We start from the raw sequence: 27,421 nt of genomic DNA, 5'->3' as shown, positions 1-27,421 counted from the left end.
CCTGCCAAGACAGGGTAAGATAGTTCTGAAAAGTTTCTTGCCTTTGAAAATGGTATGTCAGTTACGTTAGGCCTTAGCCAAAGTTGGTTGCTTCAACGCTGCAAACGTGACTTTGGGTGATTGTCCAGGTAGCTAGTTGTCTCTGTGATTTGTTACATGTTTTAGAAGTTGTTTGAATGCACTTCCTAATTACTCAGGTAACTTTATTTTCCTTCTCAGATCTTCGATGGGGTTGAAGACTATATAAATGTAGTTACTTTCCTCTCATGACTTGGCCAAGTTATTTATTATACAAGACTTAAGCTAGTTGGAATAGGATATCTGTGCTTATTGTATATAATTTCATAGTAGGTTTAGAACTCTCTTACTTAAACAAAAGGGGGAGGTGTTGCGGGAGCTCCTTCTGCTCCTTTAGCCAATAGCCGCTGAGATACCAGCCCATTGGGGCGTGGTCTCTCTTTTTAAAAATGCGGCCACTTCCCTCCGCTCGCTCTCTGGCTTCCGGCTCCCCTTCGGACGACTAGGCTCCCTTCCTGATTGCGCAGAGGGCTGTTGTCTGGGACGGTGATCTGTAAGTTTTTTCCCCTTTAAATAAATAACCATTCTATTAATCATAATTCCAAACTGGTGTGGGATTGTTTGTGATTTACGCCATCAACAGTGTTGTAATTAATACAGTTCTGGTGTGATTATTCAGGTCAGGGTGGCTGGCAATGAAAGGGCAGTCTCCATTTACAGAAATGTGCACATATTCCCATATGAGTAAAAGGTGCAAAATTCGTAAGTGAGAGGAGGTGGGTTACTGAGTCGACAGTGGTGGTTTCCTTGGCAGCAAGTTAGGGAATGTCAAAGGTCGTTATATTTCACATGAATAAACAGGTGAAAGAGCAGAGAAGTGGGGCGTGAATAAATATCAACAAAGAACGAAGTGAGGACTTCCTGTTAGAAGCCTCCCTCCCTCTGTGTTCCCTGAGTCCTGTGTGCCTACTTTGTCCTTTGTGAATAGAAGCCAGGTTCACTCTGTCCCAGACTGTCTTTGCCTGTCCATAGAAAGCCATGTGGCTCTACCTGGTGGCTCTAGTGGGCCTGTGGACCCTTCTGCGCTTGATCAGGGAGAGGCAGGTGGTGAGCCATCTCCAAGACAAGCATGTCTTCATCACGGGCTGTGACTCGGGCTTCGGGAACCTGCTGGCCAGACAGCTGGACAGGAGAGGCATGAGGGTGCTGGCTGCATGTCTGACGGAGAAGGGAGCCGAGGAGCTGAGGAACAAGACATCGGACAGGCTGGAGACAGTGATCCTTGACGTCACCAAGACAGAGAGTATTGTGGCAGCCACTCAGTGGGTGAAGGAGCGTGTTGGGAACAGAGGTAACATTGAGATCCCTGTCTCTGTCTGGTGGTTGTAGGCTGCGTGAAGGGAATGTCTGCTTTTCCCGCAATCATTCCCGATGTGGGTGGGGGTGGAAGTGAAGCAGCTGCAGACTCTGGCCCTCCCCAGCATGTCAGCCCTTCCTCTTACTCCTACACCCAGTCCTTCAAGCTCTCTACTCTTGGTCAGCTGGTGCCCTGTGTGATTCCATGTCCGCACTCCTGTCTGTCCTCTTCTGCCATTGTATGGAGGAAGACTGGACTCTTGGCTGCTGAGAGCCACATTAGAGAGAGTGAGAGAGAGGAGGGCTGCTCCCTGGTCTGTGTGAAGCTGGTTGGTCATATGCCAGATGCTTCGCCTTTCTCAGTACTGGAACCTAGTCTCCCTTTTGACCTGGGATTCCTTGTGGGAAGTCAAAGTCACTGCCATGATTAAGTGCACACCCACACTGGAGGATTCCTTAGGAAAGAAAACCTAGGAAGAGGCCTCTCTCTCTCTCTCTCTCTCTCTCTCTCTCTCTCTCTCTCTCTCTCTCAGTTTTCAGAAGGGAAAGACATGCTTTTGAGCCAAGGAGGGATATGACTGACATATTGAGCAAGTTTTGAAATCAGCAAATGCCGTACTTAGTCTCAGTCAAGCAGTCTCCAATGCACCCTGCACAGACAGTGACAGTGGAAATGTCATCTCTAGCTGTAAGTCTTTCTGACTAGTTACTTGAATATCCAGGACCTAAAGACCAGAGGGGATGAGGAAGGGCAGCCTACAGAGTGCCATATTTTGAGGTTGAGAGAACAGGCTCAGTGCTCTTGGTGATCAGCAAGCACTGTCACCTCCCTCATCCTCTCCCTGGGTTTTGCAAGCATCTGAGGAGAGCTCATCAATATCAATACTGGACCCTGCAAGGCCCAGCTTCCTTCATCTGAGCCCTAAACATAACACTGTTTTCCAAAATCCCCCCAATCACATTTGTTTGTTTCTGAACCTCTTTCACCCAGATGTTGGTTTTCCCTTTACTATTTTTCTGTGTTTTATTTTCCTCTGTACCTCTCTCCCTAAACTTCCTTATCATTGTCTTCCTTTGCCATTTGAAAGACAAAGACAGTATTGTGCAGTGTGTCTTACTATTCTATTTATGAAGAGGAATATCATTACCATGGTAATTTTTTTTCCATGACAGGTTTCTCCGTGTAACAGCCCTAGTTATTCTGGAAGTGACTTTATAGACCAGGCTGACCTTGAACTCACAGAGATCCACCTGCCTCTCCCTCCTGAGTGCTGGGATTAAAGCAACACTTTCTTAACACTGCCCTGTGACCATGGTAACTCTTATAAAGGAAGACTTTTTTGCGACTGGTTTAGAGTTTCAAAGGCTTAGTCCATTATCAGAAGGGCAAGAAACTTGGTGGCACACAGGCAAATCATGATGCAGGAAAGGAGCTGAAAATTCTACATCTAAATCAGTTACACATCCATTCATCCAGACAGAAGGAAGAGAGGGACTTGTTTCTGGCTTGGGACTTTGAAGTCCCATACTTCATCCCAGTGACACACTTTATCCAACCAGGCACAGTCAGTCCTACAAGGCCACACCTCCGAATTCCTCCCAAGCAGTGCTATTCCACAATGACCAAACTTTCAAATCTATGAAACAAAGGCTCACATTCCTGTTGAAACCACCACCACAATTAAAAGAATAAAATATCTTCAAGAATGGAAATAATATGTAAAATATAAACATAGTTTCATGATCTCCAATAAATGCAGGCACACTATGTCTGCAACATCTGTAAAATAAGAGAGTAAAAAATGAGTTCTTCTTGCTTCCCAGTCAGGGACCTGGGTCATGGATACTTAGAGGATGGTATCCTCCCTGTGAGCCTAGAGCCTCAGGGATGGTTCTCAGGCCTGATGACAGCTTGCTGTTTTTCATTGTGTCCTCGTCTCTAGTAAACACATGTCTAAGCTGTCTTATCTTGTTGAGTGTGCATTTCATCTATAACTATACCTGTGCTGGGTGACTCTCTCTCTTCCCACTGTCCTCAGGACTCTGGGGCCTGGTCAACAATGCTGGTATCTCCATCCCCTCGGGGCCCAATGAGTGGATGAACAAAGAGGATTTTGCAAAGATCCTGGATGTGAACCTGTTGGGCATGATCGAGGTGACTCTGAGCATGCTGCCCTTAGTGAGGAAGGCAAGGGGCCGAGTGGTCAACGTCTCCAGCATCATGGGTCGAGTGTCTTTCTCTGGTGGAGGTTACTGCATCTCCAAGTATGGTGTGGAGGCCTTCTCAGACTCCCTCAGGTATTGACAGGGATGTGGGCTCCTGAGTGAAGCTTTGACTTGGGTTTTATTCCTTCAAGGCCATTGGGAAGCCATCATGGAGAGAGTAAACTCTAGTGTGGGGCCCTTTCAACTCATCCTCTCTGAATCAGTCACTGGGAAGCACATTTCTATGTCTCCAGGAGAGGGCAGGACTGAGAGCTGAGTTCAGTTCATCTTGTCCTGTCTTGGAGGAGGGAGGGCACTGTGGAACATTACTGACATAGAATTGGTCCTGAGAGTCAAGAATACAGACCCCTGATCTCAATGATGCCGTTTTTGAGTTGGGCTTTGTAAACTAAGACTGTTTGTTCATATCCCAGCCACCCAGCCCTGAATTATCACACAGAAACTATATTAGTTACAACACTGTTTGGCTATGGCGATAACATATACCTGGATAACTCTTATATCTTAAATTAACCCATTTTTATTAATCTGTCTATCTCTACAAGGCTGTGGCCTACTAATAAGGTTCCAGTATCTGCCTCTTCAGCAGCTACATGACATATCCTTGACTTTGCCTATTTTCTCTATATATCTCTGTCCATGCTTCCCACCTGGCTTTACTCTGCTTAGCCATTAGCTGAAGAAACCTTATTCATCAATCAATATAAGGAACACATATACAGAAGGAAATCCCACATCATCTCCCCTTTTCTGTCTAATAAAAAGGAAGGTTTTAACTTTAACATAGTAAGATTACATATAACAAAACATAGAGCAGAATTATAGTTACAATACTTATCCTATTTACATTTAGCAAATTAAGAAAAATACTCCATCATCAATCCTATATTTGTGAGTTCAAAATTTTATATCCTTTTTATCTTTTATCATAATGAAGGAAAGCTATAATTATAACTCTCTATTCTTCTACTCAATTGAAGACCCCAGAAGTATATAATATTACCTAAGGAAACAGGAAGTGTATTGTAAGCAACTTCCAAAGTTTGATAGCTGACAGAAATATCCTGCTGCCTGAACTGACACCCAAAGCTCTTCTGTAGCATTGGGGCATCCATCTTTAGTCTACAGGCCCATAATATGCGGCAGACTTTACAGTGAGTCAGGAAATTTGAAATACTGTTTTGTTTCTATTGGCAGTTGGTCAGTCACTTTATTTCTGTGTTCTAAAAATGTCTGGCAGATTCTTTCATGAAACAGGAATCCTGAAGGACTGTCTCACTTTTTATAGGCAAGTTCAGCAGTCATTTTTCTATGGGTCCAACTCATATAGCATACCATCAAGTAGTCAAAAAAAAGTGCTCTTGCCCAAATGGCTAGCTTTGTCACATTGAAGGCATATTCCATAACTAGTTTCTTCAATGCCCATCAACCTTTCTGAAATAATTAGTTATGCCAGAATCAGACATGTCTCATTGTTGAGAAAAGTCTAAGTTCTTAAAACATTTTAAATGCCATTTTCTGTTTGTCTTTGAAGTGTTGAAGAGTATCTATCTACCTGAAAGATATCTCTGTATATCTAGAAAACCTAACTAATATGACTACAACTTTGACTATTACAGATGACTATTAATCCATAATTTTTAATTATACATTACATTTTTAAATGAGCTGCACAAACATAATACCTTAAACAAGAGTAGAATTGTACATATAACAACATTGACCTTAAATCTATTGCAATAAACCAAGATCTATACCAATGTAAAGTATTCATGTTTATATCTTATGTCCATCCTTGTTTTTTTCGATAAGATATTTGCTGTGACCATTAAACTTTTATAATGAACCCCCTTTAAATGATAACCAACATTGATAAGCAATAATTTTGCAAATTTGAGCATTATTTTTCTCCATACTGCTTCCTGCTCTTTGATGGGTGAAGTATTTTAGGATTCACAGAGACCTTTCAGGGGGTCTTGTTCCATCAAACCACATTAGCCTGGAAAGAATCTACAGGTTCTCATCCTCTGTGGAAACAAATGCAGAACCTCTTTTTCAAAGTAACATATCCTGAGATTCCAATTATGATGTCAAGATACCTTTATGCTGGTTTAACTTAGCATCCCCCTGCAGTCTAAAAATTCAAAGAACACAATAACATACACAAGCCAGGCTCTCGGTATATTTCCCATCTTTATCTGACTTATTTTTCTGCACTCCTTTAATCTATAACTGTCTGTACTCTTTCACTTTTACTGTCTCTTTAAGGATTTGTTTTATTTTAAAAACCATTTATTTCCTTTTATAACTGTCTATACTCTTTTTTTCTCTTTCTCTCTCAGAAACCTATGTACTTTTTTTTAGAATACACTATGATGCATTCGGAGGTTTGTTTCTATTTGAATCTGTCTTTACTGAGTATCTGTAAACATTTTCTGAGCAGGAGTGCCCCTTTTTAACAAAAACAATGCTAAGTGGTCATGCTTAGGACTAAGGCTGCTTTGCCCTTTGTCTTTGCCCCGTCCAAAATGGCAGAGGTATGTTCACCACCAGTTCTGTGAGTCATGCTTAAGCCCCACCTCCAGGGAAAGAGAGGGTCTATGTCACCATGAAGCAACTTGTAGCAATCTACTCACAAACACTATTTAAATGCTCCATTACAGGTTCTTCTGAAAAAAAAAAAAAACAAAACAGAGCCATTTAAGCGGCCAGCATGAACCAGGAAGTCAGCTCTTAAAGAAGCCACACAGTTTTTGAGGCTATTGTTGAGTCAGGAAGCTTTCTCTTAAAGAAACCACATCTCTGTTTGCCTCTAGCAAACGCAGCCCACCTGAGAAAATGCTGGTACTAAGAAGCTGTGCTTAAGGCTATTCTTTTGTGTCTAGAATTCCTTCCAAAGCACTCTCAGGTTTTACGTGGTGTCATTATGTGATTGGAGACTGCTCATTCATTTCCCGACTGCCCTGACATGAATAATCACACAGAAACTATATTAATTAAAACACTGGTAGGTCGATAGCTTAAATGTATTCCTAGATAGCTCTTACATCTTAAATTAGCTAGTTTCTATTAATCTGTGCATCAACACGAGACTATGGACCACCGGTAATGTTCCAGTGGCATCTTTCTCCTTCAGCAGCTACATGGCATCTCCTTGACTCCACCTACTCTCTCTCTGTCTATCATATATATATTCAGATTTCCCTCCTGTCATTGACAGAAAAAGCTTTATTCATCAACTAATAAAAGCAACACATATACAGAAGGACATCCTAAATAAGGGCTGTACATTTCATTGTATCTACAGACCGGTATTAGGCCCCTGTGGAATCCACAATCAACATATTTCAGATAACAGAAATGTTTTAAGCCTGAACTAAAGACTACAGCAACTGAGAGAGGAGACACAAATGATGTGGGTCCTTCCCTAGGAGGTGTTGGCCATGGTGGTCATCTCTTTGTCAGGGTCCTGTAGCAGGACTGGGCAGCAGCAGAGCAAGGTTGAACATGGAAACCTGGAACCTGTTTGTAGGAGGATTCTCCTTGGGGAAAGGACAGGTGGGATATGGAGGAGGATGGTCACCAGGTGGGCTGAGGTAGACCTGAGGAGAGCCATAGGGTGCTGGACAGTTATGTACAGCGCATCAAAGGTATTGCAAGAGGGGAGCCATTTGGGGCAGGTACATCCCTGGCTGCAGGGTACATGGAGGTTGTGGATGGGAGGAAGTGGTAGTCAGGGTCTTGCTCTCTGAAGATTCCTGCAGGAAGCAAGGGGGAGATGTCCTGGGACGGATGAGGGCAGACGGAGACTTAGGGCTGAGACAGAGGTGACCCAGGCAAGGATGGTGATCTTTTCATCAGCTGAACATGGAGAGAGCTCACACATGCTGTCGTAGAACAGAGTGCCTGGTTTTAGGCAGGTGAGCGTCATACTCCAAATACTTAGGGTGACATTTAAAGTGCAGAGGATTGTCCTCACCGTGAGTTTCATCCCCATCTGCTACACAACACCTGATGAAGCTGTGGCCTCTCCTCACCACAGGTTCACATTGTCATGTGACTGTACTCTGATTCTGAGTGACCTCACAGAAAGTCCTCTGAAGTGCTTAATGTCTGTTTGTCTTGCAGGAGGGAGCTCTCCTATTTTGGAGTGAAGGTGGCTATTGTAGAGCCTGGTTTCTTCCGGACTGGTATTACCAGTAGTGACCGGCATTTTTGTAGTGCTAAGATGCTGTGGGACCGGGCCAGCTCAGAAGTCAAAGAGGTGTATGGAGAGAAGTTCCTGGCATCCCGTACGTGATCTATGAGGGCCCAAGTCAAACTAGTCTAAATCCCTAAGCTCCTATTCATTTTACCAGAAGTAACCACAGGATCTTTCTCTTCAAAAGAAGGGCATTTAGACTCATGAGTAGGTGGGTATCTTCCCTGAAAGCATTCTTGACCTTCAGAGCTTGGATCTCTGATCCATCTGAACCTCTCATCCTCTTCAGCTGAGAGTGAAGTCAGCAATGGGAGCAGGGATGGACAGCAGTTTCCATGAGCTGACACCCAGGTGGAGTGTGTGCATGTTTGCTCCTTGAAGCCGGGCTGTGTCCTCCTGATGATGAGGGACAGGCTAGGCTTGGGCATGGTTTCTGACGTGGGAGGCATGGGCTCTAGCGAGGTTTTCCTCCATGTTGGTCTAGAGCAGGAGTGGTAGAGGTAAACACCCCCTGAATCATTTCTCCTTCTGTGTAGATCTGACAATGCTAAAGTCACTGGACCAAAGGTGCATAGAGGACCTCTCCTTGGTGACAGACTGCATGGAGCATGCGCTGACTTCCTGTCATCCTCGGACTCGATACTCAGCTGGTTGGGATGCCAAGCTCTTCTTCATCCCTGTGAGCTATCTGCCCACCTGTCTTGCAGATGCCTTCTTCTACTGGACCTCCCTGAAGCCTGACAAAGCTCTGTGAAGCCTGTATCTGCTTCTGTAGCTGGGGGTATAAGAGTGCAGTGTGAGGGAGAGGATCCTCGGGAGAAGGCAGATGCTGGGCTCGGGACAAACTTGTCACTGGGAGGGAGATCCACAGGTGCCTGACTTGTCTTCCTTCCATGTGAGCATGGAGAACATCGAGCCACACGAGAAACTGCTGTCTGTACAATGATTCCAATTTTAGAAAAAATAGAAATGATCTTCCATGTATCATCATCCATTTTACTTATTTTAATTAAAAAATTTTTATTTGTCTGTCTGCATGTGTGTCTATATTCCATGCATGTAGGAATACCCATAGAGTCCCGATGATTGATTTCCCTGGGCCTGCACTTACAGGCTCTTGTGAATTACCTAACTGTGGAGTTGGGAACACAGTTTTGGCTCTGGTCTACCACCTGTCCCTATGGCTAAACACCTTATTTATATCTTTAGTTAATTATCTATTTTGAGACAGGATCTCACTATGTCACCCAGGTACGTCATGACCTTCTCAATCTCTAGCCTTGCTTTAGCACATCTCTTAGGTCTGACCCCACAGGGCCCTTGAGGGGCAGTGAGGGAATGAAGAAAGGACAGACACACAGACACGTGGACAGAAACGCTGGCATCAGTGGCTCGTGTGTGCTCTGATGGAGCCTCAGCTGCTCCACTGTAAGCTGCAGCCTCAGCTTGGTTATTGTGACAGGGAAGGGGAAGAGGCTTTCTCGGCTCTGTAGGAGGTCTGAAGGCAGCTGTCTCAGGCTAGAACCTCCAGGGAGCTTCAGTTGCCAGTTTTCTTCAGAATGATCAGGCATCCATAAACACTGGAACTTGAAGTAGAGGAAGTAGACTTTGCCAATTCTGAGCCTGAGCCATATGGAAAGGTTGTTCCAATTTTCTTTGGGTCTGAAGCCTTGGTCCTTGTCATTTTGATGTCCTGGTCTACAGCACACCTTCACTTAGGGCTTCCTTGTCTTTATATTGCTCCGGTGTCTCCAGTGCTGGGATTATGAAAGCACACCCTAGACATGCTGCTATTTTATGTTTCATTAATACATACAAACAGGAATATTACCCATGATAATAGTCTAGCATGTAATATTTCAAGCAATTATTCATCAAACTCACAATGAGTGTTGGTTCCAGCATCAGAGCAGTAAAGGAACAGGATGACCAGGATGTAAAGGAGCTAAGAGCCTCCAAATGCTCCTGTGTGGTTCATTCTGGTCAGCCCAGGTTGTCCTTGTAGGGAGAGGAAGCCCAGGGCCTGGTAGGTCACTCCTGCAATGTTAGCATTCTGCAAAGCTGAGCCAGGAGGATCGCTGTGAGTGGAAAACAAATGTGAATATGAAGTCTCCTGGAATTACAGCTCTCTCTCTACATACATGTGAACATATATGTATATACACAAGCACAAACACCTTCACATACAAATCACATGTTTTAAAAACAGTAGCTTTTCTCCACTGTGTAGGCTGTGTGGAAGCTGATCGATAGGATTGGACCAATCTCAAACATCAGAAATGGAGGAGAGAGGGCAGATGATGGGCACCCACATCCTGCTTTCTAGAACTACGGCGTCCTAGGGAATGAGGAGCAGACATGCAGTACTAGGAGACCTGACGAAGAAAGGCAGGAAGACGGAGTTTGTGTATACAAGCACTGGGAGACTCCGTGACAGATCTCATCCTTGTGAATGACAAGCCTATTTTGATTCGTGAAATCTGAATTAAAAATCAGTGAAAACCATGGGTAAGGACGAATGCAACTGTATCTGTGCTGCAAGTTACCCTGTTTATTTTGAGCTTGAATCAGAGATTCCGTTAGGCATGACCCTAGAGCCAGGAGCCACATGCAAGGCTTCAAGTATCTCTAGACATTTTGTGTAAGTAAGGATTGGTGGGAAATCATGCAAGAAATCCTGGCTCAGGTTGGCCTGGGGCATTCATGGTGGTTACAACTCAAGATTGCTCCACTTATGTCTGGGTGATTCTGCGTGGTCAAGAAGGACATGTGCCCTCAGCAGCCTTCTATTGCTGTGCTGAAACACCATGGCCCAAAGCGACGTGGGGAGGAAAGGGTTCATTTCACCTCTGAGTGACAGGCATCGTGAAGGGAAGTCAAGGCAGGAACCCGGAGTCGTGAACTGAAGCAGAGAGCTTGGGAGATGTTGTGTCCTGCTTTGCTCCTAACCTAGCCAAAATTTTTATACTGCTCTGAACCACCTTTCCGGGAAGGACCCTGTCCATTGGAGAGTAGACCCTCCTTAATCAATGAACGATCAAGAAAAGGCCACCAAAGTCTTGCCTATAGCAATCTCCTGGGAGCCTCTTCTCAGTTAAGGTCCTTCTAATTTGATTCTGGCTTGTGTCAGTTGACAAAAAAAAAAAAAAAGACAGAAAACCAAAGAAGCAAAGAAGAGAAGGAACAAGGAAAGGTTTGTAGTTGGTACCTCCTTCATCACAGGCAGATGCTGTACCAGAAAGACACCAGCTCTCCCTGTCTTTCTTTAGCCTCCCCTGAAGCTCTACAGACAAGGAGAGGAACTTTATTTACTGAGGAAAGAATCTGGCTGAGGAGCCCGAGGAAGATGACCTGAACTAAGGTAAGGATTTCCTTGTAAAGAGTGTCCTGAGTCTAAGTGAATGCTGGCAACAGCACCTAAATTATGTTCACATAGCTCTGGGTTTACGGAGCTGTGTGCGAGATGCTGAGACACAAGGTGACCCTAGGACTTGAATCAAGTGGGCATGTGCAAGGAAACATGCACGTATTCCCACGTGAGTAAAAGAAACAAAATCGTAAGGGCATGGAGGTGTCCTGCTTAACAAGAAGTTGTATTTTCTTTGGCAGCAAGGAAGGGCATGCCACAGGGCACTGGATATCAGAAGACCAAACACAGTTCAAAGAGCAGAGGTCAGGCATGAAATAAATGTTGCATAAATACCGTGGTTTGAGAGGAAAGTGTGGATTCTAAGGTAGAAATCACAGTCTAGCATTCCTAGCTTGTCCTGTGTGCACTTAAGTCAGGCTCATTCTGAATAGGAGTTTTCTTGCTCTCAGCTTGTCTTCTGCAAGCCATGTGGCTCTACCTGGTGGCTCTAGTGGGCCTGTGGACCCTCCTGCGCTTGATCAGGGAGAGGCAGGTGGTGAGCCATCTCCAAGACAAGCATGTCTTCATCACAGGCTGTGACTCGGGCTTTGGGAACCTGCTGGCCAGACAGCTGGACAGGAGGGGCATGAGGGTGCTGGCTGCATGTCTGACAGAGAAGGGAGCCGAGGAGCTGAGGAACAAGACATCGGACAGGCTGGAGACAGTGATCCTTGACGTCACCAAGACAGAGAGTATTGTGGCAGCCACCCAGTGGGTGAAGGAGCGTGTTGGGAACAGAGGTAACATTGAGATCCCTGTCTGTGTCTGTTGGTTTGTCTCCCTGCTTGAAGGGGTCTCATGGTCACACTCCCTGGCAAGATGCCTTATGTGAGTTAGGGCACTTGAAGTTCCAGCAGCCTCCTGCTCTCCCCTGAACATCACCTGAGCACTTTCTCTCTCTCCAGCCCCTACCTGCTGTCTCTCAGTCTCTCTGGTCTTGGTAAGAAGGTGCCCTGTGGAGGATTCGCCTTCTCAGCTTCCTGACTGTGCTCTGTCCCCTTCTCTATGCAGACAATCTAGACTGCTGGGTGCTTAGAGCAGGGTCCCTTCTGGAGCAGAGGATGGGATTTGTCCCTGGGCTATGTGTGCAGGATATCTGAGCCACACTCAAGTGGATCTCCTGGGTCAGCACGGTCCTTGCTCTTACTTGTCACCTGCCATCCTCTGTAGAGGGAGACAAGACTGCTCCTGTGTAGAGCGGCCATGACAAGATTAAGGAGTAAGCTGGCAAACTACGTACTTATATGGAGTTTGCTTTGTTGTGGGTTGTTTTGCTGTTCGAGACAGGGTTTCTCTGTGCATCCTTGTCGGGCCTGGACCTCACTCTATAGACCATGCTGGACTCACACTCTCAGAGATCCCCCTGCCTCTGTCTCTGGAGTGCTGGGATGGTCACACTCCCAAGGCATGCAAGGCTCTTCTTTTATTATACCAATAGCAAGAAAGGAAGAGATATTTAAAGAAATCTAAGAATATATTGAAAATATAATTCTTCATTAAAACACTGGGGAATGTAGTTAAAATAAAATTAACTTATATTCTGATTCCCATGACATAAAATCTGTAAACAAGCCGGGCGGTGGTGGCGCACGCCTTTAATCCCAGCACTCGGGAGGCAGAGGCAGATGGATCTCTGAGTTCGAGGCCAGCCTGGTCTACAAGAGCTAGTTCCAGGACAGGCTCTAGAAACTACAGGGAAACCCTGTCTCAAAAAAACAAAAAATAAAAATAAAAAATAAAAATAAAAAAAAACTGTAAACATTTTGACCTACACAGGATTAAAATATATGAATCCTTTTTGCTTGAAACTATGGTCAGTTTTATACCTCAAGAACACCTCTTCAAACACTGATTTAGAGCCAGCCTTTAGAAAATCTCTAAGAACTTAAATGTATCTTGGGGCTGAATACTAGAATCCTTGGCTTGTATATCTTTCTTTTCTTTTATTGTTATTATTATTGCTATTATTATTATTTTTATTCGTAAAAGGATCTTGCTTTCATGTCCCATCATGCCCAGCTGTTTCCTACTTAGGAAATTACTTAATTTTTTTGTTATAAACACTATCTTGGCAAGCTAATTATTTCATTTATCGGCAAGCATGAATATATTGAGATCCTAGAAGTAAATTTCCTTGGTTAAACATGTTCACCTCAAGAAGGACAGGCATGAAACTGAGTTGAGGGGGCATCTAATTTATTGAGCCGGATCTAAAGTGACCTTCTCTTCTTAAATCAGCCAGTCCCCTGTTCTCTATGCATGGAGGTTAGCAGGGTCCAGTGCTGATCGTTGTGTAGCTGATGGTAGATTTTGCAGGGGGGGGCTCCCTGAAGATCCACTGCCTAGAGACTGGCAGAATGGGTGAGAGTGGCCTGTGGGTGACTGTGCAGAGAGGGCCCCATTTTCTGGGACAGAGGGTGGAGCACATGTCCTGTTGTTTGCAGGAAGTGTCACCTCCCCTTCTTGCTGGCCATGTATGGCAAGCATCCCAGGAACATGGCTCAATAGATTTTTAAGACTGTTTACTCATTGTTTGGTAATTTCATGGAGTCATTCAGTGAATTTGTATCATATCAATCCAACGCCTCTCTCTCCTTTAGTCCCCCCCCCCACCCTGCTTTATATCTTCCTCCACAACGTCACATCTTCTTTTTAAAATAGAACACACCAAATGTGATAAGTCGTTCAGTAGTGATGCTGGACCTGCCAAAGCCAGCTTTCTTCAAAGCACGAACGCAGCATGGTTTTCCATGGTCTCCTCCAGCCAAGACGTTCAGTCCATATTTCTCAAACTCCACTAGGGTATTAGCTCTGCCTTCTGCCCTGTCCCTTTCCTGTCTTGTCTTTTCCTCTGCTCCCTCACCTGCAGGTGTTATTAACCTGTAAGATGCAAACACAGTTCCACGCGTCCAGATTAACAGGGGCGCCATATGTCTTCAACATCTGTTGTGGTTATTAGCAAATGTGAAGTCGCTGGTTGTGGATTCTCAGGGAGGGAGCTGTCAGGAGTCAAAGGAAGAGGAAGGTATCCTGCTGTGAGCCATGACTACCAGGATGGGTAGCTCCAGCCCACAGACACCATGCTGTTACTTCTATTTAACTCTCCATCCAATGCCTGTCCATGTGGCCATACCCACTGTAATGTGATTTTAGTTATGATTATACCTGTATAATGTGATTCTTTCTTCTTCCCAGGACTCTGGGGCCTGGTCAACAATGCTGGCTATACATTCTTTGCTATTAATGAGTGGCTGAAGAAAGAGGACTTTGTCAAAATCCTGGATGTGAACCTGTTGGGCATGATCGAGGTGACTCTAAGCTTGCTGCCCTTAGTGAGGAAGGCAAGGGGCAGAGTGGTCAACGTTTCTAGCGTCATGGGTCGAATGTGTTTCTTTGGTGGTGGTTACAGCATCTCCAAGTATGGTGTAGAGGCCTTCTCGGACTCCCTCAGGTAATGGAGAGTTTTGGCGTCCTGTGGAAAACCTTCAGAGGGGTTTTGATTTGATCACAGCTTTTCAGAAACCCTCATGAAGAGCTTTCCAATCCTGTTTGTGGCACTCTCTTACATTTGCCTCCCTGGAATAAGGTGATCATTTCTTGTGAACCCCTTGCCATACCCCTGGTAGATGACCAACCCCTGGGTTCATTTACCCTTGTCCTGTCCTGAATGTTTGCCCCGTGTACAACCGGGAATCGTTGAGGTGGCACTGGCCTTGGCCAAGAGTCCAGATGTTCACCCTCTCTGGTGCTCAGTAGGGAATTGACCTTGGGGTGCCTGAGCATCGTATTCAATGCGACCGCTCTTCTCAAGCTATATCAAAGTCCACAATTCTCGTGTCCTAGCATGCCAAGATGTTAGACCCTGATAAACAAACAGCTCAACAACCACACCCAAAACCCCAGCAACTGAGAGAGAAAGAGAGAGAACACGGGCAGGACAGACAGGGTATTAGCAGTAGTGACCGCGTTAATCACCAGATGAGTGGAGGGCCCTGTAGCATGGGTCTGAGGTGAGGATGAACTAGGAGTTCCAGGATAAGAAAAATGTGAACAGTGCAGGCCCAGTGTGACATTTGCAGAGTGCCTTCAGTGCTGCGTCATCCTGGAGCAAAAGGCAGGTCAGCCCTGGCAGCGGTGGATCTGTGCAGACTCACGAGGTGGCTGTGCAGAGGCTGAGAGCTGTATATACACAATATGTATACTATATATTCAGCCATCTGAAGCTGTGGTATCACTGTAGCAAAGGGGGTTAGACTTTCTGCTAGCTTCTGGACAAGAAGATCTCAAGTTTGAGTTCTACAAACACTTATACAGAATAGCTCCCTGAACGCATGTGAGGGAGCCAGGCAAGAAATGGTCTGAGATTTCCTGAGCCAGTAGTAGGTGAAGGCAGGGGCCAGGAATGAGGGGGAGTTGATTTAGGCAAGCCTGGTGAGTCATATGACTCTTTATGGACAGAAGTCCTCCTTGGTGTCATAGCAGAGAAATATCTAGATTTAGAGCAGTGAGCTGCATACAATAAATAATAGGAGTGACACTCCACAGCCCAGCAGCAGTGTACTCGCCTGTGACAGGGTCCTAACGGCTCCCTCAGGGGAGGGGTTGAGCAGGCGTGATGTCAATGGCATAGATACTGGGAGTCAGGTAAAAGTCTGTTTAACAGACTCATTTATTCAGCAATGGGGACAGCTGTATATACCCTCCTCCCAGCTCCTAGGCTGTATTTTGATCTGTTGAATATTCATGGTCACCTGTGATAGACTAGGCACAATCAGGACATCTGACAGTTATAGTGCTATTTAATTTGTGTTTTAATAAATAAAGTTTTCCTGAGGAGCAGAATGCAGAGCTAAGACACTAGAGTCCATGTAGAGGTGCCACCCACCTTTAACCCCAGGACCCAAGCCCACCCTGGGCAACACGAGATTGAATCTGTCTAAAAAGAGAAATAGAACTCACACAAAGATGCTCTCAGCCCTTGGGTTTCATGTGCCTTTAATCCCAGCATGAGTGAGGTAGAGACGGGAGGGATATGGCCGGGTGGAGAGAGGTATATGCAGTAGGAAGAGATGAGAGCTCATTACAGTCTGAGGCTGGTGGAGAGCATTGCAGTCCACAGTCACTCTGAAGACAGGATCGACCCTTTGATGGTTTGAGCCTTGGTAGAGGTAAGAACTCTCTCGTGGCTTGGCTGCTTTGCTTTGCTGATCTTCAGCTTGAACCCCAATATCTGTCTCTGGACTTTTGTTATTCAGTCTACAGACAGCACCCTTTGCTAGGCCCCCAGGAAGCATCACTTGGTCCATCCATTGGTCAGGCACAATCAGGACCTCCCATGGTGCCTGTGCTAGACTCTCAGGCAGACTCCAGGGTGGCTCATCTCTCAGCCTTGTATGCCTTTACTTTCTATGTATCCACCTTTTTTTTTTTAATTACATGATCACTCAGCGGGAGCCAGAGTTCTTTGCTCAGGCCTTGTTGATCCTGCCTCAGGTGGGCTCAGCAACTGGACTTTGCCTTGCCTGTCTTAGACTGCCCTGCTAAGAAGCTGTTATCCTTCATTGACCTCCATTCCTCAAAAAGCATTCATTCCTGGAAAGCTTCCAGGGTGGGGAGACAAGGCTGCAGCCTTTTGGATTTCAGATAACCAGGCATGCATAACCTCCTGCAGAGGACTGAGAAAAGGGTGCCTGAGAGTCCCCTTGGTTGGTTGCTGCCACTACTCTTGAATATGCTGCAGGAAATATTTAAAAAGAATAAAGATTAACAGTGTCACCCTGCCAATTAAGGCATATGTGAGTACCCAGGAGGGATCAAATAGCCTTTTTATATTACACCAAACTTTTTCAAAAAATGAAGAGTCCAAAGCTATAACCTCTGCCCTTTTCTGATTTAATAGGACAATTTCATGTGTCTGTTGAATAAGATTGCAGAAGTAAGCAGAATGGTCCGGCATGGTACAAGGCTTGACAGCCTTGAAGGCCACATCAGAAATCTGTTGGGAGTAGATTTGATGGCAAATCTGTGCCTGATAGACAGGACAGACAGAGTTACCTCACCAGTGATCAGTTCAAAGGTCAATGGAACACTAATTATGAGGTTTGTTCATGCTTGAGCCTGACCATAGTAAGCTGTTTTCCAACTACCAAAGGGGGCTGGCTCTGGCACAGCTTTGAGGGGACTACAGCAATCAAAGTAAGTCTGAGTGAGAATCTTTCTGAAGTAAGATGAGTCCGGGCATGACTCATTAGCCGCCTTCTGGATAGGTGAGAGTTCAACTGTGGGAGTGGGAATCCAGGGCTGGTTAATGGCATTTGTCCCAGATTGGGGAGAAAGTCTGCTGTCAGGGCCAGGTAGACACTGAGGCATCTCAATCCAAGGGTGGCTGGGCGAGGCATAGCCTCCACCAGCAGGAGGGAATCTGATGGGAGGTGGCACATGAGCTCTTAACTGTGCCTGTGCTCTCCTTAGTGTGTATTCCAGGTCTCTAACTGTCTGTCTCCTCATCATTGGATGTCATAGAGAGATCACACATGGAAAGGGTGGGGGTGATGGAGAGGTTACCCATTTTGTAGAGGGAGCTACCAGGTGAGCTACAGTCAAAAGAAAAGACAGTGGTCAACAGGAGTGGAAAATTGTGTCATGATTCATGATTATTGGGGCCTTCCGTGGTTTTTCTGGCCACGGCTCTAAGCCCACACCATGTCTCCAGATGAGAAGACAAGCCTTGGTTCCACCTTCTGTGGGGGACAGCACTTATGTGGAGGCATCGGGCAAATCAAAGCAGAAAAAATATGCCTTCCTAACCAGGTGGGCAGAAAGACAATACAGACTGGTGCGGGAGAATTGTCTGTAATCTGTCAATCGTGTTTTAAATAAAATGCTGATTGGCCAGGCAGAAAGTATAGGTGGGAAAACCAGACAGGAAGTAGAAATGATATAATGAGAACAGGAGAATTCTGGGAAGGAGGAAGTTGATTCCTCCCACTCCTGCCCAGATCACCGAAGCAGCAGGATGTGATCTGCAACCACTGAAAAAGGTACTGAGCCACATGGCTAAAATAGATGAGAAAAATGGGTTAATCAAGATGTGAGAGTTAGCCAGTGAGAGGCTAGAGCTAATGGGCCAATCAGCTTTATAACTTAAAGAGATCTCTGTATTATTTCTTTGGGGCTTGCCGGCTGTGGGGTACTGGGCAGGACAGAAACGCCAACAAACAAGCAGGCCTGGCCCCTTCATGTTACAACAGACAACACAATAAATAAATAAATAAATAAATAAATAAATAAATAAATAAATAAATAAAAGCCAGACAAGGAAAGAAAGTGGGTCCCAATGCTTTCCTCTGAGGGAACTGAAAACACAAACATCAAGGGGCCTTTTCACTAAAACACTCCACCTTGGGGGTGCTGTCCGGTGCCACAAATGAGGAGCAGGAGATGGCTGGCACCTGTTCTGGTGTCAGATTTTGTTGGATCCTCTTGGCTTCCATGGTGGAGGGGTGAGAGGCACAGCATCACTGGCATAGACTTTGGGAGTCAGGTAAAAGGCAGGCAGCACACTCCTTTACTCAGCAATGAGGAGAGCCTGGGGCTGCATTCTGATCTATTGACATTGCGTAGTAGGCTCATTGGCTAAGAACCACTGGGACCTCTGATAGCACCTATTGCTAGGGCCTTAGGCACCATCACATGGTTGCCCTTCATTGTAATGCTAGGCACGATCAGGACCTCCCAGAGAGCCTACATGTAGGCCTCCAGGCAGACTGCAGGTTGGCTCCCCTCTCTGCTTTGCGATCCTTATTTTCCTACACTTCCCAAAAGTTTTGTCCCGAATTGCTGCACTTACCAGACCCAAACCTTCTTGAACTTTCCTCAGCACAGGCTCCTGTTGTTGCGTTGTGTTGTTAACTGTTTTCTTTTCCTCCAAACATCTAAAGTCATTGACATTTGTCTGCTCTCTTACAGGAGGGAGCTGTCCTATTTTGGGGTGAAGGTGGCTATTGTAGAGCCCGGGGGCTTCAAGACTGCTCTGAATGACAGGCACTCGTCAATTATCAAGATGCTGTGGGACCAGGCCAGCTCAGAGGTCAAAGAGATCTATGGAGAGAAATTTTTGCAGTCCTGTGAGTGACCTTTAGGAACCGAGAAAAAGTCTTGTCCTAAGTCCTGAGTCTCTGCTTTCTGTCACTGCTCCATGGCCTCATCCAGATTGTCTTTCCCACTGTGGAGAAGTTTAGTCCCCTTTCCTTGGGGGCGTATGGGATTCTGCTCACACAAAGACATTCTGGCTTCTAGAACATGAGGCTCTGTTTTATATGAACCCCCCATTATCTCACAGATAAAAATGAAGCCAGGGATGGGAGGTGGCATCAGACCACTGCTTTCCATAAGCTTGGGTTAGTGTCTGGAGTTGGGTGAGATCTTCCAGCCATTCAGCCAGAGAGTTCTCTGAACAGGGATACCGGGGACTGAGTGTGCACGGTTCTTTCTTAAAACTTGCTTGTGTCCTCCTGAGCACTTGGGACAGGCTAGGCTTGGGTGTGGCTTCTCAACTGGACACCGGGTTCTAGACAGGCTTTCTTCAGTCGGTCACTGAGCAGGGGTAGTCAGATGTGGAGGTGACCAGAATAACGTCTTGTTCTCTGCAGACCTGCAAACAATAACATCATTGGTGGAAACATGCTCAGAGGACCTTACTTTGGTGACTGACTGCATGGAACATGCATTGACTTCCTGTCATCCTCGTACCCGGTACTCAGCTGGCTGGGACGCTAAGTTCTTGTACCTCCCCTTGAGCTACCTGCCCACCTTCCTCTCAGATGCCTTCTTCTACTGGAGCTCAGTAAAGCCCGCCCAGGCCCTGTGAAATCTGCCCTTGTGCAGGGAAGTGGGAGGGCCACCGCCAGCACCCCATGTCCTAATGCCGCATGAGCAACCTGTGGCTGGGAGACGGTGACGCTGGTGGTATGGAATCTCACCAAGACTGAGAAACAATTGTTGATTTGTATTGAAACCATGGCCTTCTTCGGCTTCCTTTCATTTTAGAATAAATGTTGGAAAGATTACTTGTGTCCTGTGCCTTGCTCTAGAGGAGCAGCGAGGTGTGGACCACAGGGAGACAGAGTTAAAGGAGGGGGCTCTCCTGAGGAGCGCCAGCAACTGTCACCTCTGCTCTTGCTCAGCTCCTCCCACCATGGAGCACAGTGACCATTGCTTCCCTTTCAGGGCTGTTAAGCAACCTGATTCCCAGGATAAGGCAAAGAGTTTTCATCAAGGAGATCTGGGGGGGAGGTACTGGGAGCCCCCAGGCCCTTCCTTTCTCCCCCCTTTCCCTTCTGTCACCCGCACCTGCCCTGCAGACCCAGTCACTGACCCCCTCGGTTCACCGTGTTCTGTTCTGTGGCATCTGCCACCTCGGTCCCCTCCTCTGCCCTTTGGTGAATGGAGTGAGCGTCGTTTCTGGGTTCTGGTATTTTGTTTTCTGTCAACATTTGCTGCTCCAGGTCAGAGATGCTCCTGCACTTTCCCGGCTCCCACATCCTGGCTCTGGAGGTCAGGAGGGTTGTGAGGATCCGTTCAGTGAGGCATGAGCAGAGAAACAATGCAGGGAGTGGCAGAGCCCTGGGTTCAGCCCTACACTGCCAATGAAGGAGCCTGTCCAGATGCCCTGGTGCCACCCTTCTGTCATAGAAATAGTGGTAACTGTGTCTTCAGTGAATCACTGAGCAATGACTACAGTCTCAGGAGAAAACAGAGATTGGCCTCCCATGTTGCAGGCCTATTCATTTTGTTCTTTCCTAACATATTCTTGGTTTTGATTCTGACACAGAATCTGGGCACAGGACTTCATATCAATATACAAAAATTCACATCAGTGTAAAATATTTGAGATCAGTGGTTGTTCACAAGTCGCCCATAATCCACCCTTTTATTCCATCATTTCTTTATTACCTTTCTCCTTTCCCCATTCAGAAAGAGATCCTTGAGTCTAATCTCCTTTGCTTAGCCTTCTTTCTGACCTAATCAATAACGACTTGTAACCAAGTCCCCTAAACAATGGCATATATCCATAACCCACTGAATGACCAGAACCACACATCCCACCTCTTTGGAATATGGGCTTTGTAGTCTCTAGATTGTATCCTGTTGTCTGTGGTCACTTGTATTTTTTAGAGGACCCTGAAAAAACTGGGATAATATTCAATACCTGGGAGAGTTTGCTGTTGTCTAGTCTCAGCATGCTGGGAAAGCTTAGGGTTTATCTGACGTCTGGCTGGAGTAGTTTGTGAGGCTGCAGCATCTCAACCCACAGCCTTGAAGCTGGTCTGGGTGTGGAACTCTGAGGAAACCGCTTCAGAGGCTGGATTACCTGGCCACCTGTTTCCATTGGTGTCTGGTTCTCTGCTCTGAAAACACACAAATTTTCAAAGGTAACATGCATATCTGCATTCCCACACATATGAACCGTGCATCATACACAGCCAGCCAAAGATGAATTTTATGTTTGTAACCAGGATGTTCAGGGGTCTTCCTTAACCAAATCTGATCTCTTGCAACCTTGAATGAATTCACAGTTTCCCCAAAGCAATACTTTTTTGAGTTCCAATTTAAAGTTAAGGCATTCTGGAAGTTTTTAGGCTGGTTTATTTCAGCAGTCCCTTTCCTAATCCCATGTCTATCAGCAGCTGTCCTTTGCTTATCAGTAATCAAAAATTCAAAGACACACGATAACATACATGATCCAGACCCCCTGTGTACTTCTCATCTCTGTGTAGGTTACCCTATTTAAACTATTTTATTTTCTCTTTAAGAACTTCATCTTATTATTTATTAACTATTTTTTCTATAACTGTCTATATCCATTTTCTTTTGTGTTTAAGCCTACACACATTTTTCAACACACTCTAACCTGTCTGGAGTTTTTCTTGCCTTTACTGAATACCTGCAGCATTCTCTGATCACGAGAAAAACCTTAAACTGTCACCATGCAGCTAGCGCATGGCACTGGCACGTGGCCGTGGCACATGGCACTGGTGGCTCCAGCCCACAGGCAGCAGCTGGTAGCCATGCCTCTGTGTGCTGCCAAGCACCAGCCTGCCTGAAAGACTGCATTACTAGGAAGCCACATCTGGCTCCTTGTCCAGACTTTCTTAGCTTTCTCAGGCCAGTCAGCCAAATATTGGGAGCCTTTTTCTGTCCACCAGCCACCTCCCAAATAACCACATGGAGAGTTATTTTAATTATGAAAGCTACCCTATAACTAGACTTGTTTCTAACCAGTTCTTATAACTTAAATTAACTCATTTCTATTCATCTACATGCTGCCATGTGGCTAATGGTGCTTACCTCTCTTCCTGCATGTCTTGCTTCCTCTGTGTCTGGTGGCTATTTCTCCTCCTCCTCCTCTTCCTTCTCCTCCTCCTCCTTCTCCTTCTTCCCAGCATTCTCTCTGCCCAGAAAATCCTGCCTAGCTGTTGGCTGTTTAATTTCTTAATTAAGCCTACAACAGTGACATAGCTTCACACAGTGTAAAAGAACCTTCTACATCATGACCTAGGCTGAGCTTGAGTTTCTTACCCTCCTGCCTCTGCCTCTGGGTGGCTGGCATTATTGGTATTAATCAGGACCCCTACCTTAGCTTATTGTTAGTTGTTAGGTCTTTAAACTTTCCTTTCTTTCTTCTTCCTTCTCATGTGTATATGTGCATATTTGTGCATGTGTCTAAGTGTGTGTGTGTGTGTGTGTGTGTGTGGGAACGGTTATGCACATGTGTGTGCCAGCATGTGAACCCCAGAGGACAACCTCTACCGTTGTTGCTCTGATATCATTTCCCTGTTTTTTGAGACAGTGTCTCTCACTAGATTAGCACTCACCAGCAGAATAAGCTGCCTGGCTAGTGAGTCCCAGAGGTTAGCAAGCCTCTACCTTGCCAGCATGAGATCAAAATCAGGAAAAACACACTTACTTTTCTACGTGGGTTGGGGGAAATTGAACTCAGGTTTTATGCTTGGGCAGCAAGTAGTTTACTTACTCTGCCATCTCCCTGCCTTCCTCCTCCTTTGTCTTGCCCCCTTCTACCTCCTCCTCCTCCTCTTCGACTGCTATAAAAAGCCACCTTGTTTATTCCCCTGTTTTTGTGGCCATCTGTCAGATGCCCACCTAATTAAGCTCAACTTCAGCCTGTGGGTGGTGACTCCTTTGGGTGTCAAACAAGCCTTTCACAGGGGTCACCTAAGACCCTAAGAAAAAGATACTCATTATTGTTCACCACAGGAGCAAAGCTGTAGTTATGAAGTAGCAGTGGTAATGATTGTATGGTGGTGTCGCTGCAAGGTGAGCGGCTGTATTATAGGGTCGAGCATTAGGAATGTTGAGATCGCTGCTGTAGACCTTCAGGCCTTAGAGCACAACTGGTTCTTCATTTCTGGGTCCCCAGTTAGGAATGAGAAGGGGCTCCCTGTGGCAGGACTGGGTACAGGCTTGCACAGTGGGCCTGTTTCCCATGCTTTACATCACATATTCCAGGCCCCGTCCCTCCCCTTCCTGCATGAAGGAGAAAGAGTGGGGTGGGTGGGGAGACCCCTCTGGAGTGTTGATCCCCGTAGGTGGCTCTGCTCAGATTCTACCTCAGCACCGCAGCTGGAGCTCAGAAGAGCTGGAGACTTTAGACCCTCACACGTTCAGTCCTGGAATGGGACCAGGCACCCGCTACCCAGGACAGAGAGGAGAGCCAGCTGGGCACTGTCTAGTGGTTTGTGCAGGGATCTCAGTGGAGGGATGGATGGGCTGAGGGAAGCCCCACAGGACAGGTCAGTGTCTCTGAGGATGTCTCAGCCCTATGGCCTCATGGGAGGGAGTCACACACAGACTCCCATTCCCACTGACTCTATCCGGAATTTCCAGAGACTGACTAGACCCTGCTGTGTTCTAGAAGCCCTGGACAGCAGCCCAAGGGCTGCTCACTGTCGGGATGAGGGAGAAAGTTGCAGTAGGTGTTCTGGCTTGTTTTGTGTGAACTTGACACAAGCTAGAGTCTTCTAAGAAGAAGGAGCCTCAGCTGAGGAACTGCCTCCGTGAGATCCAGCTGCAAGACATTTTCTCAATTAGTGATCAGTGTGGGTGGGCCCAACCCTTGGTGGGTGGTGCTTTATCTCTGGGTTGGTGGTCATGGGTTCTACAAAAAAAGCCGACTGAGCAAGCCAGGGGAAGTAAGGCAGTAAACAGCATTCTTCCATGGCCTCTGCCTCAGCTCCTGCCTCCAAGTCCCTGTCCTGTGTGTGTTCCTGTGCTGACTTCCTTCAGTGATGAATGGTGATAGGGAAGTGTAAGCCAAATAAACCCCGTGCTCCCCAACTTGCTTTTTGGTCATGGTGATTCATCACAGCAATAGAAACCCTTAGGCTGTAGGTTTGAGGTGTCAGAAATAACACTGAGTGGATGGACCTAGGGAATTCATAGGCGAACAAGCAGTTACTGAGGAAATGAAGTCTGCCAGTTGTCCCAGCTCAGGAGCCCGTAGGTCTTCTGCTAGCTGGATGTGAGCACAGATGAGCCTTCACAGGTCCTAACTGGCCGCTGCAAATTTTCTACCCTCTTCTCCATCACTGAAAGGAGGCAATGAAAGAGAGTCCCAGTAACTACTGCAGAAGCAGGAGCCTGAATGGCAGCAAGAGGTTAAGGTAGAGAGGAGCAGGAGGCAGAAGAGCAGCAGAAGGTTGGTGAGGAGCTAAAACTGGAGGAAGGGCAAGGCCAGGCACAGACCTGGAGAAGGAGAAGCGGGAGCAAGGGGTAGATAAGGTATAAGAGGAGAAGGAGGAGGAGCAGGAGCAGCAGCAGGAGGAGGAGGAGCATGAGGAGTGGGAGCAGAAGGAGGGGCAGGAGGAGGAGGAGCATGAGGAGTGGGAGCAGGAAGAGGAGCAAGGGGGCAGCAGCAGGAGGAGGAGCAGCAGGAGGAGGAGCAGCAGGAGGAGGAGCAGCAGGAGGAGGAGCAGCAGGAGGAGCAACAGGAGGAGGAGGAGCAGGAGGAGGAGCAGCAGGAGGAGCAGCAGCAGGAGGAGGAGCAGCAGCAGGAGCAGCAGCAGGAGGAGGAGCAGAGGAGCAGCAGCAGGAGGAGCAGCAGCAGGAGGAGCAACAGGAGGAGGAGCAGGAGGAGGAGCAGCAGGAGGAGGAGGAGCAGGAGGAGCAGCAGCAGGAGGAGCAACAGGAGGAGGAGCAGGAGGAGGAGCAGCAGGAGGAGGAGGAGCAGGAGGAGGAGCAGCAGGAGGAGGAGGAGCAGGAGGAGGAGCAGCAGGAGGAGCAGCAGCAGGAGGAGGAGGAGCAGAGGAAGATAAGCAGGAGGAGCAGCAGGAGGAGGAGCAACAGGAGTAGGGGGCATGGGCCCTACCCACCTTAGGGATTGAACACTCCAGCTCCAGGTGGACTCAGTTCCTTGCTGCTACCCAATGCTCAGTGCTCTCCATAAGCTACTCTTCCCCTCCTTCTCATTGGTCAAGTGTACGGTTAAGTCTGCTTTCTGCTTTCACGGAGTCCATCTCTTCTCTGAGCATCTTTTTACCCATCAGAAATAACAAATGTGAAAGAAAAAAGAAGCTGCACAGACCTATAGCTCCCTGACTGATTCTGTGCTTTCTCTCTATCAACTGCATGTGCCTCTTCCTCCTCCACCCCTGACTGCTGTGGGCAGTGACTGTACTCACCCTAGAGCGAGTAAGGACAGTCATGGAGGGACAGACTTTGGCTCCTTTTTAGTGTCTATCCAGAATGTACTCTAAACTGACACCTTTCCAGTAGGCAGGGCTGAGGGCCCTCCCTGTCCAACTGAGGTCCAAAACACCCCCTATCTTTGCAGTCCTTACAAAATGGCGTCTCTGAGGGGCCTAGGGTCTAGGTGTGTACACAGGAGAGAAGCAGGCTATCCCAGCACTGGTGCTTTGGATCAACTTGGTGCAACCGTAAGAGTGTCAACCCCAAGGTGCTGCAATCTTGAGTAGCGATAAAACCAGTTGGATCCCTGCAATCTGGATCAGGAAGAGGGCTGTATACAAAAGTGACTTCATCAGCTCAACACCATTCCATCACTGGGGTGAGGGTGTGAGCTCATAAGGGCACACCCCTCCCTGAGGAGCTATAGGCAGCTCACGGTTGTTGAAGGAGGGGGAGTCTTATTCCTCAATGGTGTAGTTACTGATAAATTATCCAGCTCTAGTAAACAGCTCCCCACCCATGCTCATTCAGGCAATCAGTCCTAAGTAATGCAGGGAGACACAAGGACACCCATAAAGGCAAGAACCAGGACAGGGCCTTGTTTGGAAGGCAATGGTGTCTGGTGGAAATGAGAGGAGGATGATAAAAGTATATATTTTATATATACATATATGTATGTATACATGCACACATATATAATTGTAGAAAAATAAATCTTTAAAATTTCATTATAGCTGTTATGGTTTTTGTCCCTTTAAGAGGCAAGCCACGCCCACTCCCAGCAGCCCCTGCTCTCACCCCGCCATCTTAGATTTCTCACTGTCCCCTCTTGGCACCTGCGCACATGTCTCTCTTGGGCCCTTCTCTATCTCTCTCCTCTCCTTCCTCTTCTCCTTCCCCCCCACTCTCTCTCTCCTCTCAGTAAAAAATATCCAATTCTATTTTGTACGATGTGTCTATGTGCCTTCTACCCGCCGCCTGCTCACACCTTTGGGTGGCTCTCCCAGGACCCGCGGTCATCTCTGCCTGGTACTGGCTGTTCTGGGGGCCTGCCTACTGAAACCGGAGACCTCCAGCATTTTTAAAAATCATAAAATTGGTGCCGTGTGACAACGGATAGGCGCTTCTACAAGAAACTCCCAGGGTCAGGATCCTGAATTGGGTTCTTTTTCCACTCCCACCACGGGCTTCCCCACATCAATCTATGAGTCTCCCCGTTCTGCTACAGTTGCTTTCCTTTACCGGAATCGTGTTTGGACTGACCCGGGGGTCAGCCAGACCGTGTGTTAGCACTGCACACTCCCCGTACAGTGCATTTGACTAGGGACTCCCAGCTTCTTTATCCTTTTTTCATTTCTCCTCTTTCCTTCTTTTCTTCTCTCACCATAACCGCCGCTCAGAGCAGCCCGGCCTCTCTGGATTCTGAGTCACCAGACCAGATCCAGCTAGGCCATAACACCCCACCCGTGGACAGGGGATGCTCTTCCACATGGTCTTGGGTGTTC

At 46.7% G+C, this 27,421-nt stretch overlaps 2 protein-coding genes across 3 annotated transcripts; both read left to right on the top strand.

The window, feature by feature from the left end:
• Positions 1 to 512: 512 nt before the first annotated feature.
• LOC119803235 (retinol dehydrogenase 16) lies at positions 513 to 8,834 on the top strand. 2 transcript variants are annotated; one of them, XM_038314399.2, is made up of 5 exons: positions 513 to 571; positions 1,051 to 1,369; positions 3,414 to 3,672; positions 7,729 to 7,892; positions 8,509 to 8,834. In XM_038314399.2, the coding sequence occupies exons 2-5, from the start codon at positions 1,057 to 1,059 to the stop codon at positions 8,553 to 8,555; spliced, it is 783 nt and encodes a 260-aa protein (XP_038170327.1). In that variant the 5' UTR covers positions 513 to 571; positions 1,051 to 1,056; the 3' UTR covers positions 8,556 to 8,834. The 2 variants fall into 2 exon arrangements, with proteins under 2 accessions (XP_038170327.1, XP_038170325.1); XM_038314397.2 differs by having other exon boundaries at positions 8,338 to 8,834.
• Positions 8,835 to 11,504: 2,670 nt separating this feature from the next.
• On the top strand, positions 11,505 to 20,278 carry LOC119803378 (retinol dehydrogenase 7-like). Its single transcript, XM_038314651.2, has 4 exons — positions 11,505 to 11,950; positions 14,406 to 14,661; positions 19,179 to 19,336; positions 19,862 to 20,278. Exons 1-4 carry the CDS (start codon positions 11,638 to 11,640, stop codon positions 20,077 to 20,079), a joined length of 945 nt encoding a protein of 314 aa, XP_038170579.1. The 5' UTR covers positions 11,505 to 11,637; the 3' UTR covers positions 20,080 to 20,278.
• Positions 20,279 to 27,421: the final 7,143 nt, after the last annotated feature.

The sequence above is a fragment of the Arvicola amphibius genome, chromosome 17 (assembly GCF_903992535.2).
Source record: "Arvicola amphibius chromosome 17, mArvAmp1.2, whole genome shotgun sequence".
Taxonomy (NCBI): domain Eukaryota; kingdom Metazoa; phylum Chordata; class Mammalia; order Rodentia; family Cricetidae; genus Arvicola; species Arvicola amphibius.
This window is presented reverse-complemented; position numbering and strand designations above follow the sequence as displayed.